The 20,456-nt window shown below is 40.7% G+C and overlaps 1 protein-coding gene across 1 annotated transcript in view; it reads right to left on the bottom strand.

Annotated features, from left to right (window-relative positions):
• LOC115823849 (uncharacterized) overlaps window positions 1-20,456 on the bottom strand; it is a 664,236-nt gene that overhangs the window by 361,244 nt on the left and 282,536 nt on the right. Inside the window, 1 exon segment of the mRNA XM_030787872.1 lies at window positions 13,271-14,950. Within this exon segment, the coding sequence (XP_030643732.1) occupies window positions 13,271-14,950 (1,680 nt within the window).

Here is a 20,456-nt window from a genome sequence, read left to right as displayed (position 1 = left end):
TGATGGAGCTGTAGAGGTGGTTGGTGGAGCTGTAGAGGTAGTACATGGAAAAAATGGAGCTGCAAAGGCGGTAGGTGGAAAAGACAGAGCTGTTAAGGCAGTAGGTGGACGAGATGGAATTGTAGAGGTGGCAGGTGGAAAAGATGGAGCTGTTAAGGCAGTAGGTGGAAAAGATGGAGCAATAAGGTTGGTGGGTGGAACAGATGGAGTGGGAGAGGTGGATGGTGTAGCTGTAGAGGTGGTTGATGGAGCAGGTGGAGCTGAAGGCGTGGTGGATGGGGTTGTGGCTGTAGCAGATGAGTGACAAAATGAATGAAAGAAGAATGGAAGATTTCAAGGTGAAAATGAATAAACTTTAAGAGATTGCTATGAATTCATTTATAGCTACAAAACTGACTCGACAGACTTGATATTACTTAAGTAGATATCACAATAAGATTAAATTGTGTGAATGTCTGATCAGTGAATGCTTATGCGTGGATTGAAGCATTCTTCAGTAGTGTGCAAAGCTGTAAAGAATGGAACTGTCTCACCATCCATCAGTGCAACAAAGATCTGCCGCATGGTAGTTTTTGCCTCTTGATCTTGGGGCTGCTCAAAGGTGAAAGGGCACAGGTAATCCACCACAGTCTTTGACTCCCTCTTTCACCCCAGTCGGAAAAGGGGGTACATGCCAACTTGATGCCACTTGTGCAGCTGAAACAAAGTACCAATTAGTACCTTAATCTATCATTATTTTAACCCAGTCATTTGTTTTGGCCAAGAAGTAACAGCATTAAGAAATGCAAAACAATTAGACATTTCAAACCCCAGACTACTTGCAAATCTAATTCCATAATTCTAAACACTTCCTTATGAATATTTAGAGAATAACAGCTAAAAGGTGTTCATGACCATGACTATGTTATGAAAACAATTTGCACAGCTCTTCCCTTGTTCATAGCATGCCACAATTCCTAAGAGGTTCTGCACAATTCTCTGTAATGACTTACCAGGAGATTTGTCTCATCATGAAGTCTGCTCAGACAGCCATTGCTGAACTGTTCCTTGGCCCTGTTGACATCATATTCAGATTTTTCCGGCTTTAGTTTGAGCTTTTGAGGCTGCTTAGCTTGTCAATTTCTGCACACCATTTTTGGTCCTGACGGTCTACTTGTTCTTTTGAAATGTCCCGTATCGTGTTCACATTAACGCGGCGTACGCCTACCTGAATGTATTGGGCCCATTCCAGAATTGCGGGTACATTTTGCGTCTCCCATATAAACCTTTTGTTACCCCCCCCCCCCCCCCCCCCCCCCCAAAATCTTTATTGAATCAGTTTTGAATAATAATACTAATTATGTTAAACTTTCATTAATAATTATGTTTGATGTATATTTTAGGCACAATTTATATATGAAATATTAACTGAATGACTTATTGACTGTCTTCGGCTCCTGATTCACACATTCAACTTGAATTAACATGAAATAAGTAAGTCTAATTTTCAGTTTTATGTGCTTACTCTATTAACAGTTATAAAATCAAGTGTATAGAATATCTATTTTCTGTATAATATGCAATTTTAGTGATAAAAAAAAATATTTTGTGCCTGTCCCAATGTTCTGGTCAACTCTGTTATCTCTGTTATAAAACTGCATAAAAATCTGGAAAGGGTTCTAATAAAAAGCATGTGACCTGCACCCAGTGATGTCACTTCCTCTGGCGGGAAACATCTGGAAGGCAGTGAGGTATGTCATGCTTCTTCTCTCATTATTTTGGACAAAATGTTGAGTATACACCAACAGTATATTAATAATTCGTCAAATCTGTTATTGTGATATTGCAGTGAATCTCATTCAGTTTAAAAAAAAAACAATAATATGATGAAAATCCATGAAATTCTGTTTTTAGACATGCTATGTGGTATATGGTTTGAGGTTAGCACATGGAGTTAGGGCACAAAATGGTGGAAAATGTCAACTCCGTTACAGTCAACTCTGTTAATGGTTAAAACAGTACAACAATAACAGAGTTGACGATGAGTAACAGAGTCAATTGTTCCCAATTGCATTTAAGAATTTTGCATTATTTTTCATTTATTATTGATTCAGAGTCATTTTAATGTAAAGGGTACATTTGTGGTATGCCATTCCAGGTTAAAGAAATTGAATAATTTCTGCTCTAGAAAGATGAAGCTGTCAGCAGCAGAAAGGCAACGGCAATACAGGGCCCGGCGAGATGCCGACCCTGTAAAGAGGGCAGAAAATTTGCAAAAAGACAGAAATAGGTGGCACAAAAGGGAAAATGCAGGGCAGACAAGCAGAGTGGCCAGTCTGAGTGAGAGGGAGCAAAGGCACAAGCGTAGGTATTGGAGAGAGGCGCAGCAGAGGTGCAGGGCAAGAAGGCAGCAACTTGTAGAGATGACACCACCACAAAGTCCTGAACCAGACCCTGAACTACAGATGTCCAGGTTAGATTAGTGCATGGTTAGATGAGTGCGTAGGTCCATGAGTCTATAATTTTTTCATATAGGGTAACTATACATTAAGTCATAGGTAGCTTAAGAAAAGTGTAGTTCTTTGTTAGGATTGTCAACATGACAGCATGTAACTGAACTGTTTCTTCCAAGGTGTTGTGTCTTAAAGGTACACTCCATACACATTTTAATTAAAGGTTCACTATGTAACTTTTTAATGGCAAATTTGCTTATATAGTCCTATATTCATGAACCGTAGGTCTTTTAAAGAGGCAATGTGCTCTTTTTATTCTCACCACACTATAACACATGCCTGTTTTGCTCTAATGTTTACAAATAGAAATGTAATGTAATGTAAAGTACATCTAAAGCTCACATTAGCTCCTGCAAACTGCTATTCCTTGTATCAAGAGCTCTGTCTCTTTGTTTGTTTGTAGGCCTGTAAGTGCACCTTTAATAATAAATGCCCATTTTTGTGAAATAAAACTTACTGTTAAGGGTTAAGGAGTGTGCTTTTAAGTTAACTACCCATGTTCTAAGTGAGCTGAAAAATATTTAAATTGAAATAGGGTACTTTAAATTCAGTTTGGACGAAGGGAAATAAAACGGGAGAACTCCAAATTATACAGAGAAATTGAAAAATTAAAAATTTTGCTGAAAAAGAAAACAACCGCTGTCCGAAAATACCAGAAATGCCTTCAGAGACTGACGAGTGTGTCTGAATCCCCTCGATCAAAAACAAAGAAACAGATAGGAAGATATAAAGTCCCTGCAGAGGTTCAAAGAACTCTCCTTTTTCATAATGTGCTAATAAAAAGTATCAGACAAAAGTACCAAGAAACTAAAGAAGAGCGAGTGCGTCAGATGATATCACGAATTGTGTCAGGAAAGATCATAAAAAATTACAAACTACAGAAAACAACACATACCTCACTTGGTTTTTCAAGAAAGCGGTTTGGCAAGGGCAACCAAAATGAACTGTCTTTTCAAAGAAGAAAATATCGATCAACGCAAAGCAAGTTCCAAAAGAAGGTACAGGAATTCTTTTTGAGAGATGACGTCAGCCGCTTGACTGCAGGAAAAAAACAAACCATCACAAGGGGAAAATCAAAAATGCAGAAAAGGTTTCTAAATGATACATTAAAAAATCTTCATCGCAAATTCCATCTTGAGAATCCATCAAGTCAGCTCTCATATGCACTTTTCTGTTACATGCGTCCTTTCTGGGTTGTCCATCCATCCATATCTGACAGAGAGACCCGTCTCTGTAAAGTTCATGAAAACTTATCCTTCCTTGTGCAGAAGCTTCATACACTCCAACTTCTTGGGACAACTAACTTGGAAATCATCGCAAACTCAATATGCTGTGACCCTGCAAGCAAAGAATGCATGTATGGAGAATGCGCCGAATGCAGAAGCAACGCCTATCGGCTCAACCAAGACTATGATACTGAGGCTCTGGTGAGATTTGTGCAGTGGACAACTGAATTGGGAGAAAGGAGGAAGAAAAACAAAGAAAGTGAGAAAGAACCACAACCAGTCCGAATGACTGTGAAAAATGAGTTGGAGTGTTCTCTAGGAGATATGACTGACATGTTCCAGAACCAGCTGAGAGTTTTCACAAGGCATCAATTCAACATTAAAACGCAATACACCCATTACCGTGAGCTCAAGAAAAGCATGAAGTCTCATGAGTGTTTGATTCACATTGATTTTTCTGAAAATTATGCATGCAAATTGTCAGCAGAGATTCAGGCAGTTCACTTCGCATCCTCTCAGCAGCAGGCGACTCTGCATACGGGAATCCTTCACGTGGGCGGAGTAGACAAACATTTGTGCTTCACGACCATCTCAGCATCAAAAGAGAAAAGTCCAGCTGCTATATGGACGCACCTGTCCCCCGTGCTAGATCATGTGAAAATCCACCATCCATCAGTAGCTTTGGTTCATTTTTTTAGTGATGGACCATGCACCCAATACTGCCAGAAGGGCAACTTCTATAAGTTTAGCACAGAGTTATTCAACAAGGGCTTCAAGAAAGGCACATGGAGCTTCTTTGAAGCAAGCCATGGGAAAGGTGCTCCAGATGGAGTGGGTGGGGTCTTAAAAAGAACAGCAGGCAGATTGGTAAGTGAAGGCAAAGACATTCCAAATGCCAAGCAATTGTACGACAGTCTAATGGCTGCCCACACATCTGTACAGCTGTTCTACATTGACGAGGAAGCTGTGGACAAAGCTGTACAGGAGATGCCAAAACGACTCCCAGTGGTTCCTTCTACAATGCGTCTTCATCAGATGATCACTCTCGCACCAGGAAAGATCATCTACAGAGATGTAAGCTGTCTCTGCTCAACTAAGCAGATTCTTGAGTGTACATGTCACAACACACAAAGGTTTGAATTTGATGTTCAGCCCAACTTTTCTGTTACCACTGAAGAGCAACAAGCGCAGGCAACAAATTAAATCAATTGGGAGAGCAAAGATGTCATTGGACAGTGGTGTGTCATCAAATATGATGACGACATTTATCCTGGGACCATTGTTGAGGTCAGTGAGACACATGCAAAAGTCACATGCATGCACAAAGTGGGTCGAAATCGCTTTTTCTGGCCAATGCGTGAATATACTTTGTGGTATCTCTTCGATGTTGGCTCTCTAGGCTCTCTATGATGCCAATCAGAATAAAAATATTTTGAAAGCTTTTTTATTTCCCAGCTCAGTAATGCATGAGACACATGCAGTTATTATACAAGTTCATGAGATCTGTCATTCCAATGTATTTGTTAGGATTAAATAATTGTTTTTACATTTAAAAATGGTTTTAACAGTTTTTGAGTTAGACAGAAAATGTTGTTGTTGTTGGTCTTTTAACTACGGGTGGTCAACTCTGTTACTCATATCAACTCTGTTACCATCACTGTCAACTCTGTTTGTTTAAGGTTTTGCTTTAAAAATGATCATTACACATATTTTATTGTTAACAAATTGATCAGAAGCTGCGTCACAACTAACATTTTTACTACATGAAATTTCAAAGCATTTCATTTATTTTTAAAACTATTTTTAGAGAAAATGCACACCATCTTGGCAATTTTTCAGTTAAATGTGTTGATATTTTTACTCAAAAACAAAAAGTCTCTATTTTATTAGACTTAAAGTTGAATTAATGGATGTGGAGACAAAAATTCTCTTAGGGAAGACAGAGCTTTAAATTGTATTACATTTGTTGACCATATATATTTGACCCAATTTGTCTACAACAGAGTTGACTGGTTTTTCGGTTTGTACATTGTTTTTCAGAATAAATATTTTAAATCTTACAGGCTTAAGTTCAGCAAATATTGAAAAAGTCAAATTTAAACAGTGTTCAATGAGAATAAAAAAAGTTTAATGGAAAAAAATATTCCTCTTTTTTGTTTTCTTTCTATACCTGAAATGTACCCGCAATTCTGGGATGGGCCATTGATGAACAACAGCAACATCTACATAGCCAAATATTGGCTGATTATTCTAGCCCTCCGCCTGTCATGAACGCCTGAGAATCAATTATTTTGCAAGACCTCACTTTTTGAACCTGAATAGCGACTAGCAACTGAGTAGTGACCTTACTGCAGCCTTGCAAACGCAGCCAAACTTGAAAACAACCTCATGTTTTGCCGTTTCTTATAATGACAGTAACTATTGTGAAGTAAACGAAACAAGTGATCTGACAAAAGCAAATTTTAGCTGTCAATGCAACTCATTTTCGCATAAGACACTTACCTGGCCTATGTGTTTTAATACCAACACAAACTCAACGTTTCCTATATGCTAATATTTTCAGTATTGATCAACAATATGTAACTTAGCTAAGTGTATATGTGTGTATATTTGTGAAGATGTCGTGATACTTACAGTTAATCACAGACTCATACAAATGTGCGTTGCCTTAACTTAGCTAAAAATGTGGTTTATATGTTTGTTTATTATGATTTTTTGGGGGGGGGGCGGGGGGGGGGCTGCTAACAAGTTCATGAAAATGCGATCTCTGTCAGATAACATTTAGCTAGCTAGCTAATAAGCAGGAGATCGCTTTGAGGTGACACTGCTGTTGAATAATTTACAGTAAGCACAAATAAACAACTGTATGTTACATTAATGTGTCGTTTAAAATAAACCAAATGGTAACTACATCTATCATTCAATGTATCCGTTCATATTTTATATCTTTTACATTTCTTACCACATTTCTTATCACTTTTAGGTTATCGCTGTGACTGATGCGTGAGAGACTCAAATTAGGTATATTTGACATCTCATTCAGTTCAGAGTAAATCAACACTGACCAGTTTCTCTCTCTCTCTCTCTCTCTGTGATATCTGTCTTCTGTCCACAAATAGCCTCAGATGGACTTATATGTAAATGTCCATTGAAAAAGCTGTAAAAGAAGGCATGCCATCATCACATGTACTCCACCTGCTGCAGGATATGATGGAGCTCAGAGAGGTGGGTATGTGTGTTAAGTCACAGAAGAAGAATTAAAGACTATTTTAATACATTTTAATGCTTTCCCTCACAACTAAAAATAACAAAGTGAAAAAAAAGTGAGAAAAAAGAAAAATTGAAGAGATTTTGAAAGTTCCTTTTGAATGTTCATTTATGATTATGTGCGGTATGCAGAGTGAAAGAATGTCAGAGTGACTGAATGTCAGTTATAGGAGTCATTTCAAATGCAGGCAAACAGGTTGTTGTTTGACTTGTAATGACATGAATCCCTTTCTTTGTGTTTGTGTTCAGTGAAACAGGGTGTCACACAGGCCAGTTCTGGGTTCAAAGACCATCAAAGTCCATGAGGGGGCACAGTGGCAGCAGTAGGATCAGTCAGGGATGGCTCATCAGAAAGGAGTCTTTTTCTCACTTCTTTTTTGTCAGTATGCAAGCCAACAAGACCTGACACTAAAATACCATGTTAAAAAAAGTTTTACAGTGATTAAATTAAGGGAGAAATAAATTAACTGTGCAACAGGTAACCTAACATGCGGTATACTTTTACAGTAAATTCATATAATACATATACAGGTGTCATGGAATTTTGAAGAATTACAAGGTGATAGACTCAGGCAAATGATAGATTTAATCAAAAGCTTCAGTTCACATTGGCTGGCTTTATTAGGCACAAACAAACCACAGGTTGTCCTTATACAATTATGCTTTGAAAATAAACCAGCCATAACATCCTGTTTGAATCAGCCTGGAGACAAACACTTTGATCCAGGTATTAACATCACATTTTCTACAGTTAAGAGAAGAGATCACTTTCATTTCTAAGTACTTACCTGAAAGCGAGTTTGTAGTGTATAAATTAGTGTGCCATAGTTGAGAGAATGAGAAGATATTATGGCACATTTCACCCCTACGTAGCCTTACATGATAAAACTCCATCTGCACCTCCAGCTCCATCCCAACTTTTACTAATGCCAGGTGTGTTCCAGGTAATCAAAACTGGAGCATATGCTATACGCGTGGGAACTCAGGTGAGTTTTATGTGACACTGTTACTACTACCACTACTACTACTACAACAACAACTACTACTACTACTAAAAATAATGATAATCATCATCATCATCATAAATGCAGTACTTAATCTCACCACTTTTACTATACTGGTGGGACCGTCCTCACTGCTGGTCGCTTGCTGATCCGTTAATATGAAAGTATACATTTTAAAGTGAGAATGAAGATCCAAGGACAGGGCTGGTAGCCTTTGTGGCTGGTAGCCTTTGTTAACTCTCTGTAGGACATTAGCATTGTTCCCTTGATCAAGACATGTAACCCAATAAATTGCCCCAGAGAAACTGCACCTTGGTTCCATGTTCCCTCCCTTGGCCAAGGGCCTCACCTCAGCTTGCACAGAGAGCGACTTTTCAGACAGCATTTGACAGACGAGTGGAGGGAAAAGTCCATGGAGAACAGGAGATGAAAACAAAAGCTCGATGAAAAATATGTTAGCACTGTTGCCCAGGAAAGGAGGAGAAAATGTTTTTCACCATCATTGTGTTTAAAAAACGAATTCACCATTAACTGCTCTTCAGCTAATACCTGAAGATGTTAAGATGCTGGTTGTTTTTCCATGTGTTGGCTGCATTTATTGCCTGTTTGTTGCGTAGCATCAGAATGCAGGCCTGATCAGCTGTAGCACTGTGACTTTCTGCCCATCACCAAGGTACGGGCAGCATTACCAGGGAAATACAGAATGTAAACAGTCACTCCTCTGACAATATGACAGTTGACAAATTGACTCTGTATAACAAGTGACCAGCTGAATTTAGAGCCCCTGAATGTCGAATCTTTGGCTTTTTAGATGCCTCCGGATGAACGGGGCATTTTCTTTCGGTACTGTTTACATATGAGAAGGCTGAGACAGGCCTCCTAAAAACGAATGAAGTTCTTGGTGGAGGTGTGCTTTTGTACCAGGGTAAGAATGTGAGAAGAGACCATTAACGTGTTTGTACACTGTACAAAGCCCCCACACATTATGATGGAGCTCAAGAGAGGTAAGTGTGTGGTAAGTAATAGATGAGTAGTAAGGGACACTGTCTTAATGTGTTTTAATGTCTTTCTCCCTCACAATGAATAACAAATTTAGAATAAAGCAAAAAAAGTTTAACAGATTTTGGAAGACTGAAAGCAGTGGTGAAGCAGATGTCTACAAGAACAATAAGAAGGGGATCAAAAAAGTCCTGGTGAAACACAATGGAATATGAACATCATTGTTGTTAAATGCATTAAGATGTCAAGACTACTTGAACTGTGTTTTACTCCGAGGTCTTTATTGAGAAAATCAGTCATATTACAGTAGTCCTATTATTTTGCCCAGCCAGGGGCAGTAGGAGGCAGCCGGTCTTGTGGCAGCCGGACAAGCACCAGAAGTATTCGTGGCTGCAACTTGAGCCTGTACCACTTGAGGGAGCCATTCTCTGATTATTAGCTGGTATGATCAGCACCTCTGTGAGACAGCTGCCACTAGACCTGCCAGAGTCAGCAAAGGTGGAAGTGAGCTGATGCTACTGTGGAAGATTATGTAGAGGCTCCTAATCACAAGTACGACTTGTTCTTCGTCTTGGTCTGGTAGTATGGATGGTAAACTATTTCATGTCAAAATGTTCATCTATGAATATGAATCCCAGATTTCTCTCTTTCTTAAAAGACTTTAGATCATATCAAAGTGTCATTTATCACGTTTGTGGGATTGTGGCATAATGAATGAATAAAGTTTCTGAATTCATAACTCTCGTGTCTGCTTTTGAAATCGCTCTCATTCCGACTATACCTAAACAAAAACATGGCTCAACGCATAAGCTATAAAATAATTATTTCTGTTCATTTCTAAATTAAGATAAATTAACACAACTCAAAAGCTCCTCTCCCACCGTTCTTATGGCGACTTGAAACGCCATACCCTAGCAACACTCTGGTGCAATGTTGACATCTTGTGGCAAAAGAATATAACTGCATTTCACTACTAAACCCCTATGGGAGGTCATCCATGCCAAAATGAAAATGAAAATGAAAACGGTAAAATGAAAGTTCAAACCCCGGTTTGACATTTCTTTTTCAAAACCTGTGCGCACATATCCTGCCAAAATGAAAAATAAAATTACATAACTCGATTTTCATTTTCATTTTCAATACAAACACGAGTCTTTTCTGACAAAAATAAATATAAAATTGAAATATATTTCTGTCATTTCATTTCATTTGTTAGTCTTTCCAGATTTGGCGGTACAACTCGAACAAAATGGAAACGAAAAGATGATAATCCTATGGCAAAATCCCAGTTTGCGATTTAATTTTCGACATGAACGCACTGTATCTGCCAAAATGAAAATGCAAAGGCAAACCAGCATTGTGTTTTCGTTTCCCACTTTGCCTTTTCATTTTCCAGTTCGCCTATATGCAAATATACGTTAAGGAGAAATGGGCGTTACCGAAGACACGGACAATATCTCCAAGCCTATCTAAAATGACTTCGACTCTGAGTAAAACGAAGTCTTCATCCTGACAATTCGCTAACTTAGCTCACTCGCCGTCTCTGAGAATGCATGCGCCATTGTTACCTCTATTAGGCTTTCGGGCACTTTGGCGGTCACGTGTGTAACATTATTATGGCCCGTGTCTTCCAGTTGGTGAGGATGACAAGGAACTGACTGACATTAGATACAGGATGACCAGGGACTGACTGACATTAGATACAGGATGACCAGGAATTGACTGACAATAGATACAGGATGACCAGGGACTGACTGACATTAGATACAGGGTGAAACGTTGTCAGGTGAGCCCGTGTGGATCAGGATTTTTAACATGGGGTGATGGACGTGTCTTACTTTACCTGGATCGTCCACAGGTGCTGTGGTGCAAACAGCTCCTCCCTCCATAGGAGCCTTGTGTGTCTCTAATGAAGATAAACTAACTGATCCTCTGTCAGTGGTGTGTCTCCAATGAAGATAAACTAACTGATCCTCTGTCAGTGGTGTGTCTCTAATGAACTGAACTAACTGATCCTCTGTCAGTGGTCAGTTAGTTCACTTCATTAGAGACACACCATTGACAGAGGATCAGTTAGTTTATCTTCATTAGAGACACACCACTGACAAAGCATCAGTTAGCTCATATTAACAATATTAATATTAATCTCAAACTCAGATTAGGATTAAGTTTACAAGAACACACTGCAACATTATTTCCCTCACTTCTCTTAAAATGAATGACTGGTCTGTTGGTTTGTCTTTTAAAATGAATGACTGGTCTGTTGGTTTGTCTTTTAAAATGAATGTCTGGTCTGTTAGTCTGTGTCTTAAAATGAATGACTGGTCTGTTGGTTTGTGTCTCTCTTTCTGTCATGTGCCCACTAGCAGAAATGTCCTCATTGAGAAAAAGTCAGACAATAAACTGCTCTGAAGGTGCCTGGCATGAGACAGCCTTCCTACCCAAAGACCCCCCCCTCCCATGTTTTTGGCTCCAGTGCAAAATTAATCGATTGGTTCAAATTTTTTAAAGAAAGAATAGGATGAAATCGCGTCACCTTACGTTCCAGGCGGTGTAGCCCACATGCTGTTTAGTTCAAATAAAAAAGCCCAAATCATTCTAAACAGGTTTGTTTCTGTTGCTGTTTAGAACCTCATCTGGTCTAGCTGTATGGCTGATTCTCCTCCATGCTTATAAACACAGTAGCAACTTTAGTAACTTTAAGAGCTGGGAGCTGTCCAGGGTCCCACCTCCTGACAGTTAGCCACTGTCCATGGTGCTAACACTCCTCCTCAACAGGCCTCTGTTGGAATTTTGGAATGTTGATACATTCCGCAAAGTCTGTGGTTCCACCAAGACTGTTACAAGTCACAAATCAAAGTTATACATCCTCAAAAAGAGATGAAAAAACAGGGCAAATGAATAGAGTGGTTCTCCTGACATCTGGACTAATCTAACCAAAGTTACATTATTCAGAATTCTGCCATCAAAGCACATCATACCTTAAGTCCTCCCAAACCTGCCATTCAACCACCTCACACTGCAAGTCCTCCCAAACCTGCCATTCAACCACCTCACACTGTAAGTCCTCCCAAACCTGCCATTCAACCACATCACACTGTTGGTCTCCAGAGCTTGGTACAGTCTCTACAAGGCTGGAAATGGCTCTGTGGATGACAACTGAACCGTTCATGTTTTAATTTTGTGTGAAAAAGGAAAAAAAAATTAACACGTGCGATACTGGCTTTTCCTGGGCTGATTCTCTATTAAACCCTGTTAGTTTTTGAAACACAGTAGCCGTCCTGTTCTCCTTTCAGCTTTGCATTTCTGTTGAGGCTGTTCTGAGCTGGATCATTCGTTTAGGCACTGAGACAGTTTATGACAGATACTTTTGTCTCATAGACTTTTTTTTTGCTCATTAGTTCATATATGTGTGTTCACATGTCTGTGTATATGCATGTGTGTGTATGTACATACATATATGATGCAGAGTCACTGCAGAGTCTGTGTGGGTTAGCGATTACACAAAGTGAGGACGCAGACAAACCTAGAAGAAATGTAAATGAATTCTGTGAAGAATGAGAGAAATCTTCGCCCTCTGTGGAGTTGGTAGAGGTTTGTGTTTATTAGGTGGATATCCACAGGGGTCCTGTGAATCAAAACCCCAAAACACACTCAAGCTTAACACAACACAAAGCCAAGGGATGTAGCCAGGCGAGATTAAAAACATTTGGCTGCTTCTAAGGTTTACGGATACATCAACCAGAGCAAATGCTATACAGAGAGAGGGGGAGAGAAAGAGTGAGAGGTGAGAGAGAGAGAGAAACAAAGAATGGATTCTCAATCCCAGATGAGCAAAATGAACAGTGGTCAGAACCTAAGATTTAATATTGAAGTTTGGTCATCAAAACAAGAGCTGACAGTTATTCACATTCGCTCACAGTCTTCAAATCTACATTTATTATCAGCAGACATAAATGCATCATGTGAAATAGTTCTACTTTTTGCTTTTGTGCTCAACTGATTTCTAGGTAGTATTTTTTTAACTGACCTAAGTCTATCACTAACAGTTTAATCAAAGCACAATTATTAACTCATGAACAATAAACTTGTTATTTAGTAGTAACAGTGACAAAATGAATCCTCTGTCATTCTAATGTAACCTGAGGAACAATGACATGACATGTGTACGGGTCTATTTACACTGAACAGGTAACACACTGGTCCAAAATCCCACTGAACAGGTAACAGACTGGTCCAAAATCACAACACACTTCAAACGGTCTTCAGTGTACACCTGTGCCTGTTCAGCTGAGCTAATTGGCTGAAGCTCTTCCCACACTGGGAGCAGTGGTATGGCTTTTCCCCTGTGTGAATGCGCTGGTGTGATTGAAGAACTGATGACTGACTGAAGCTCTTCCCACACTGGGAGCAGTGGTATGGCTTTTCCCCTGTGTGAATGCGCTGGTGTCTTTGAACACCTGATAACTGACTGAAGCTCTTCCCACACTGGGAGCAGTGGTATGGCCTCTCCCCCGTGTGAATGCGCTGGTGTGTTTTAAGATTCCATGCATAACTGAAGCTCTTCCCACACTGGGAGCAGTGGTATGGCTTTTCCCCTGTGTGATTGCACTTGTGTATTTTCAGATTCCATGCATCAATGAAGCTCTTCCCACACTGGGAGCAGCGGTATGGCTTTTCCCCTGTGTGAATGCGCTGGTGTGTTCTAAGACCTGATGAATTACTGAAGCTCTTCCCACACTGGGAGCAGTGGTATGGCTTTTCCCCTGTGTGAATGCGCTGGTGTGTTCTAAGACTTGATGAATCAATGAAGCTCTTCCCACACTGGGAGCAGTGGTATGGCCTCTCCCCTGTGTGACTGCGCTGGTGTCTTACAAGACCTGATGAATCACTGAAGTTCTTCCCACACTGGGAGCAGTGGTATGGCTTTTCCCCTGTGTGAATGCGCTGGTGTCTTACAAGACCTGACGAATAATTGAAGCTCTTCCCACAATGGGAGCAGTGGTATGGCTTTTCCTCTGTGTGAATGTGCTCGTGTGATCGCAGACCTGATGACTGGCTGAAGCTCTTCCCACACTGGGAGCACTGGTACGGCCTCTCCCCTGTGTGAATGCGCTGGTGTAATTTAAGTTTTGATAACTGGTTGAAGCTCTTCCCACACTGGGAGCACTGGTATAGTTTTTCCCCTGTGTGAATGCGCTGGTGATATCTAAGGCCTGATGAATTCCTGAAGCTCTTCCCACACTGGGAGCAGTGGTATGGCCTCTCCCCTGTGTGAATGCGCTCGTGTGATTGAAGAACTGATAACTGTTTGAAGCTCTGCCCACACTGGGAGCAGTGGTATGGCCTCTCCCCTGTGTGAATGCGCTCGTGTGTTCTAAGACTTGATGATTCACTGAAGCTCTTCCCACACTGGGAGCAGTGGTATGGCCTCTCCCCCGTGTGAATGCGCTGGTGTTTTCTAAGACCTGATGAATAACTGAAGCTCTTCCCACACTGGGAGCAGTGGTATGGCCTCTCCCCTGTGTGACTGCGCTGGTGTGCTTGAAGAACTGACAAATGTTTGAAGCTCTTCCCACACTGGGAGCAATGGTATGGCCTATCCAATGTATGAATGCGCTGGTGTGCTCTAAGACCTGATGACTGGCTGAAGCTCTTCCCACACTGGGAGCAGTGGTATGGCCTCTCCCCTGTGTGAATGTGCTGGTGTCTTATAAGATTTGATGATTGACTGAAGCTCTGCCCACACTGGGAGCAGTGGTATGGCCTCTCCCCTGTGTGAATGTGCTGGTGTCTTATAAGATTTGATGATTCACTGAAGCTCTTCCCACACTGGGAGCAGTGGTATGGCTTTTCCCCTGTGTGAATGCGCTGGTGTGTTCTAAGACCTGATGAATTACTGAAGCTCTTCCCACACTGGGAGCAGTGGTTTGACTTCTCCCCTGTGTGAATGCGCTGGTGTCTTCTGATACACAGCTGGCTTCTGAGGCTCTTCCTGCGTGAAGAGTGTGTTGTGTTCTTCCCTGTCACTCTCTGAATAGGTGTTAGGGCTCTTCTGACAGGGGAGCTCTTCCCAAACGAAGAGCGCCTTCTTTTCGTGTTGACAGCGGATTGTGCTGAAATGAATGTAATATCAGAGGATAACTGTTCTGGGCTCAGTGGCACGTCTTCTGATTTAATCTCTCTGGTCTTTAGTAAACTCAGGGACTCTTCAGGATGCCATGTCTTAATGAGGTTTTGTGAGGAAATGTGGCCTAAACAAAGAGAGGGACATGTCCACAACAGGACCAGAAAACCACATCACAGCCTGGACAAAAATCTATAAACAACATTAAAAGACCAAACTGACATTAACCTCAGCATCAGTTTAAAGTACAACTAAACCATTCTCTTAAAAAAAACAAAAAAACAAAAACAAATGCAGGGAACTGAATGGGAAAACAGGGGAAAAAAAATCATCTGTTACCTTTCTCAGGGGAAAATGTCTTGTCCCAGTGGCAGTCCGCTGGGTCGTCCTGGTCCTTGGTATATTCTTCTCCACACCAGACCAGCAGCTCCTCTCCAGCAGCGATGGGTCTACAGCTGCGGAACAGAACCCCCCCTTTGTACTGAAGAGCCACCAGATTCTGCTCTTCATCATTACGGGCACAGTTCACATACCTTAGAGAGAAAGAGAGAGAGAGTGATGAGGGAAAAGGTCAAGAGTGAGACATGAGGCAGATAAAGAGGTTTACATTGCACAAGAGAATACTAAGTTAAGGCAGAAAATGAGAAGAAGAATGTATGGATAAGTGAAGGATAAATTTAACGTCACATATCTAAATGGAGTTTTCGTGTTTTTGTGACTCTGATTTAAGGGGACGCTCACTGTCTCTTCATAAACTAAACTCTTTTAACACTCATTAGACACATATGTAAATAACACATGACTGAACCAAATTTTACAATGAACAGGTGCCAGGAAAGATGAACAGAGTTGGAACAGACTAACACAGTTGGAATGTTCTAATAGAGGAGGAATCCCAGCAGTAACACTAGCTGGTTGGGGTGTTGTCACGAGATCGGGTGGGTTTGTGTCCTGTGAGGGTCAAACAGACGAGTGTACACTCCCCACCATCTCACTCAGCGCTCTGTTCAGCATTGATGAGTGAATTCAGGAAACAGCACAGGTCTCCACCCCTGTTACGTTCCCATGGAGACGCCTGGGAGCTGGCAGGTGCCGTAAAGTGGTAGTGGATGTGACATGTATCTGAGCGCTCTTCACACCAAACATTCCTCATCATTGGCAAAAATGCCCAGTGCCTCTGGCACCAAAGGATAAACTGTCCTCCTTGGACCAGTCAGAGCTTGGTGTTTATGCCCAAAATGCCCACGTCCATATGTTGTCCTTACTCCCAGCTTTTCTGAACTGAATCAGTATCCTCATTAGCAACACTGAAGAATTGTGGACAGCTGAAACATTTCATTTTGTGATGAAGGTTTGGTTATGCAGCCTGCTTAATGGAGGACATGGTTCAGGATCCTTCAGTGTCATGCTGATGATGGCACATAAGATGCACCAGGTGTATCAGTGTGCAAGGAAACATGTGAGATTATGCAACATTTCAGCAAAATGGAGACCGATTTAATGAGATGATCTCAATGTGTCTCTTCCCTTTATTATTACTCACTATTATTTATTAGTCATTTGCACAGTTTGTTAAGATCTGCCCTTCTTCAGTCATGGATATATAGTTACTCATTTGTGCTGTAGACCTATTAGCACCTGGTACCACCCGTAACATTAGACATGTTTTACTGTTAGTCTGCAAATAAAATCCATGAATGTATTTAGTTACAACGATTACTGTACAGGACAAACAGAAGAGTCTTACAGTTTGGACAGTAACACACAGCATACTCAAAAGCACCATGTGAAGCTGTGTAAAGCTTAACAGATATGTGAACTGGTCAGAATGTCATTGGGTGGGACATGCCATTTAGGGGTATGGAGATCTTCGCCATTCTACTATTTTTCTTTCTCTTTTAGACATCTTATTTTTGTTTTTACACTGTGTGTGGATTTAATGAAGAGGTTTCACGCCCCCTGTACTGAGAGCTAATTAATGTGTTATACAGAGAATGTGAAAGCTCCAATCCTGAGGTCTGAGGGTCTGACTCAGCCTTACTCAGGATAATTCACTTTTCACTGACACACTGATGATATGAGAAACTTTGGGACTGGGACAAATAATTGGGAAATTAATCAATGACTGAGTATGTTACTGAATAAACTCAAAATAAACCACGTAAAATGGAAAAATAATTAACTAAACATTACGCCTGACTATTTTTGTCTTTCAGTTTTAGATGCATTTATTTATGTTCACATTTAATGTATTAAATATCACTTTTTCATTCATTAGTGCACCCAGTTTCATGCATGAGGAAATAACAAGAATTGTTTTATGTATGTCATCTCATCTGATGCTACATATTTGAATCCCAAAGCCGTTGGCTCTTTGACACTGAGTTTTCCTGATCTTTTTGGACAACTTGAAGAAAAAAAATCTACAAAACATTGGGTGAGTGTGTGTGTGTGTATCTGTGCGCGTGTTATGTTATATGAAACCTCGTTGAAAAGATTAATGTATGGGTGCACAGCCTGCTCCTAAAATACATGCATCAAATATGAAAACCCATGTGATCAGAGGATCTCCATGCTGATTGGTGTTTGTATAAATTCTGGTCTCATCTGGTCTGTGAGAACAGTGAATGTGAGGGGGTGTCATTCAGTCAGGGGTAAAGAGAAAACAGACCAGTATCTGGAAGGATGTAAGTTTGATTCCTGAGAATGTCTGAACACCAAAAATACTGGACAGCAAGATTTCCTCAGAGATATAGTTACCTCTGATACAAAACACAGTTAAGTTTTACCACCGAACGTATGAATGTACACCGTCTGTACATTTAACATAAATATGTGAAAAATAAGGAACAGGAGTGATCTCTGTGCTCAGTATCTCACCTCATCCAGTTGGAAAAATTCTCTCTCCTCACATCAACATGATCTTCACACTGCTGACGTTTGAAGAGCTAAGAAAAAGAGGTTTTTCCTTTATAAATGTTGATTTGTTAAGTATACAGTCTTTCACTGCACATTTTATGACCAATTCCAGGTTTATGTCAGAGGTCTGATAGAGCGTGAGGTTCTCTGAATTGAAATGAGTGTAAAATAATTTGTTGAAGCTCCTACCACCGGCTCATGACACAGAACATCGGTAAATGCAATGAAATAGGAATTTGGCTTCACTGCACAGAGCCCCAGTAAATGCCAACTGAAAACCTTCTTATATCATTAATTAATAGGTTCACTCACCACCCAGGAGTATCCACTGTCCTTGGTGTCTTCTCCGTCAGACATCAGGTCTTCATATGGGCCAAAGTGTGTCCCTCTGGGTATAGTGTCACCCTGGTTAAACACGCCCAGCTCTGCGTTTGGGATGCTTGACCTCCTGACCTCTAGTCCTGAGGGAAGGGTGCGTCTGGCTCTTTCTGTGACCCCTATGGGCACGGGGGTGTCGGGGATGAACGTGGGGGGGCCATGCACCTCACATTTACCAAAGAAGAAAGACCGGCAATCCTCACAGTCTGGAGAAATAAGGAGAAAAATATAAATAACAACAATAGACTTCAGTCAGACTAAAAGACACTCTAAATATCAACAACAGACTTCAGTCAGACTAAAAGACACTCTAAATAACAACAACAGACTTCAGTCAGACTGAAAGACACTCTAAATAACACTAACCCTACTAACCCTAACCCTAAAAGGGCAGTCCTCACAGTCTGATAAGATCCAATACTATCTGGGTATGGGACCATCAGTATAGGGACACAGTTCAGCATTCACACTGACATTTAACTCTATCGTGCCCGTTTTTACTTTTCATTTTCAGCGGCTGATGACGGAAAACATTTTGAATTTTCCTGAGAGTGCTTAAAAACCAATTATCTACCAAACATGCATCAGTCAAAAACATTATGATGTTGTAGAAACTGGGGAGTGTTTGAATTTTGCTTTTAACCACTGCACCCTTTACATGCAGAAAGAGACAGAGAGAGAGAAAAAGAGAGAGAGAGAGAGAGAGAGAGAGAGAGAGAGAGACTACAGGATCAGTCCCAGAGATCTTGTCCTACACAGACAGTCTTTGTCTATGGGTTTCTCCTCCTCAGTGTATTTGATGCTAGGTCTGTTGCACCAATTTCTTCCTCGGGTGTAACCGTTTGACTGTGAGATCTCCTCTTTCATCACGCCTGTCTTCAGCAGCTCTACAACACAAACACACAAACTACCTGTGTTTCCTACCTGTGTCATGTGATTCACGAAGAACTCCACACGACTGCCCCACAGACGTGGACGACATCTCCGTTTCATCAGTGGCCATCTTGTCACTTGTCTCCTGACTAATTACACGCATCCTGATTATTATAATTATTAGAATCGCAAAGAACCGTGTGAGTAAATGCATACACCCTCATTAAGATAATCATCAAATTAATCAAGAGTATACACACTCTCATGCAAAACTGCTCTTTATTTACACACATTTCCTATCAGGATAAGACAGATACATGATACAACAGAACAGAGGTAGAGGAAAATGAGGTTAAGACAAAGTACTCCTCTAAGATAAGATTAGTTTGAACCAAGACATTAAATGCCGGGCTAAATGTTACATCATGTATAAATTAATTTATCAGCACACTTGCTAACTTATGGGAGGTCATCCATGCCAAAATTAAAATGAAAATGAAAACTGTAAAATGAAAGTTCCCATCCCGCTTTGACATTTCTTTTTCAATACCTGTACGCACATATCCTGCCAAATATATGTTAATGAGAAATGGGCGTTACCGAATACACGGACCTTAAGAGTGGAAGACACGTGACCGCGAAAGTGCCCGAAAGCCTAACTGTACGTTCACACTGAGCGCGGCGAGAGCGACAAAGTGACCGGAAGTCATTCATTTTCAATGAGAGCCAGCGTCTTTAAGCGGCGAAGAGCGTCGCGGCAAAGGGCGTCGCGGCGAGGGTGGTTTGGGCGTCAAAATACAGTTGAACTTTATGGTAATGAGATATGACGCGGTTGGGCGGCAACCAATAGAAACTTGGAAGTGCTCCGCTCTAGAGAATTGTAGAGAACACAACAGTATAAACTATTGTTCCCACAAAACTTTTGGTCCTAAGCAAAATGGAGGAGAAACTGATTATATCGGTGGTGGGTTTCCCCATGTTGTACTGTAATGTAGGTTATGCACAAACGTTAGTGTTAATTAAAGACCAAGGCTCGTAAACGTGTCCTATAAACTCCATGCTGGAATTTGACCTAGCCTATCATTAACACAAAAGACACACAACAACAAAAAGCTTTTAAGTAGTGTTTTTCATTAGTTAATTTTGTTACGAAATATGTAATTAGCATTGT

Source organism: Chanos chanos, chromosome 11 (genome assembly GCF_902362185.1).
Source record: "Chanos chanos chromosome 11, fChaCha1.1, whole genome shotgun sequence".
Taxonomy (NCBI): Eukaryota; Metazoa; Chordata; class Actinopteri; order Gonorynchiformes; family Chanidae; genus Chanos; species Chanos chanos.
The sequence above is the reverse complement of the archived record's forward strand: the minus strand, read 5'-3'. Positions and strand labels throughout refer to the sequence as shown.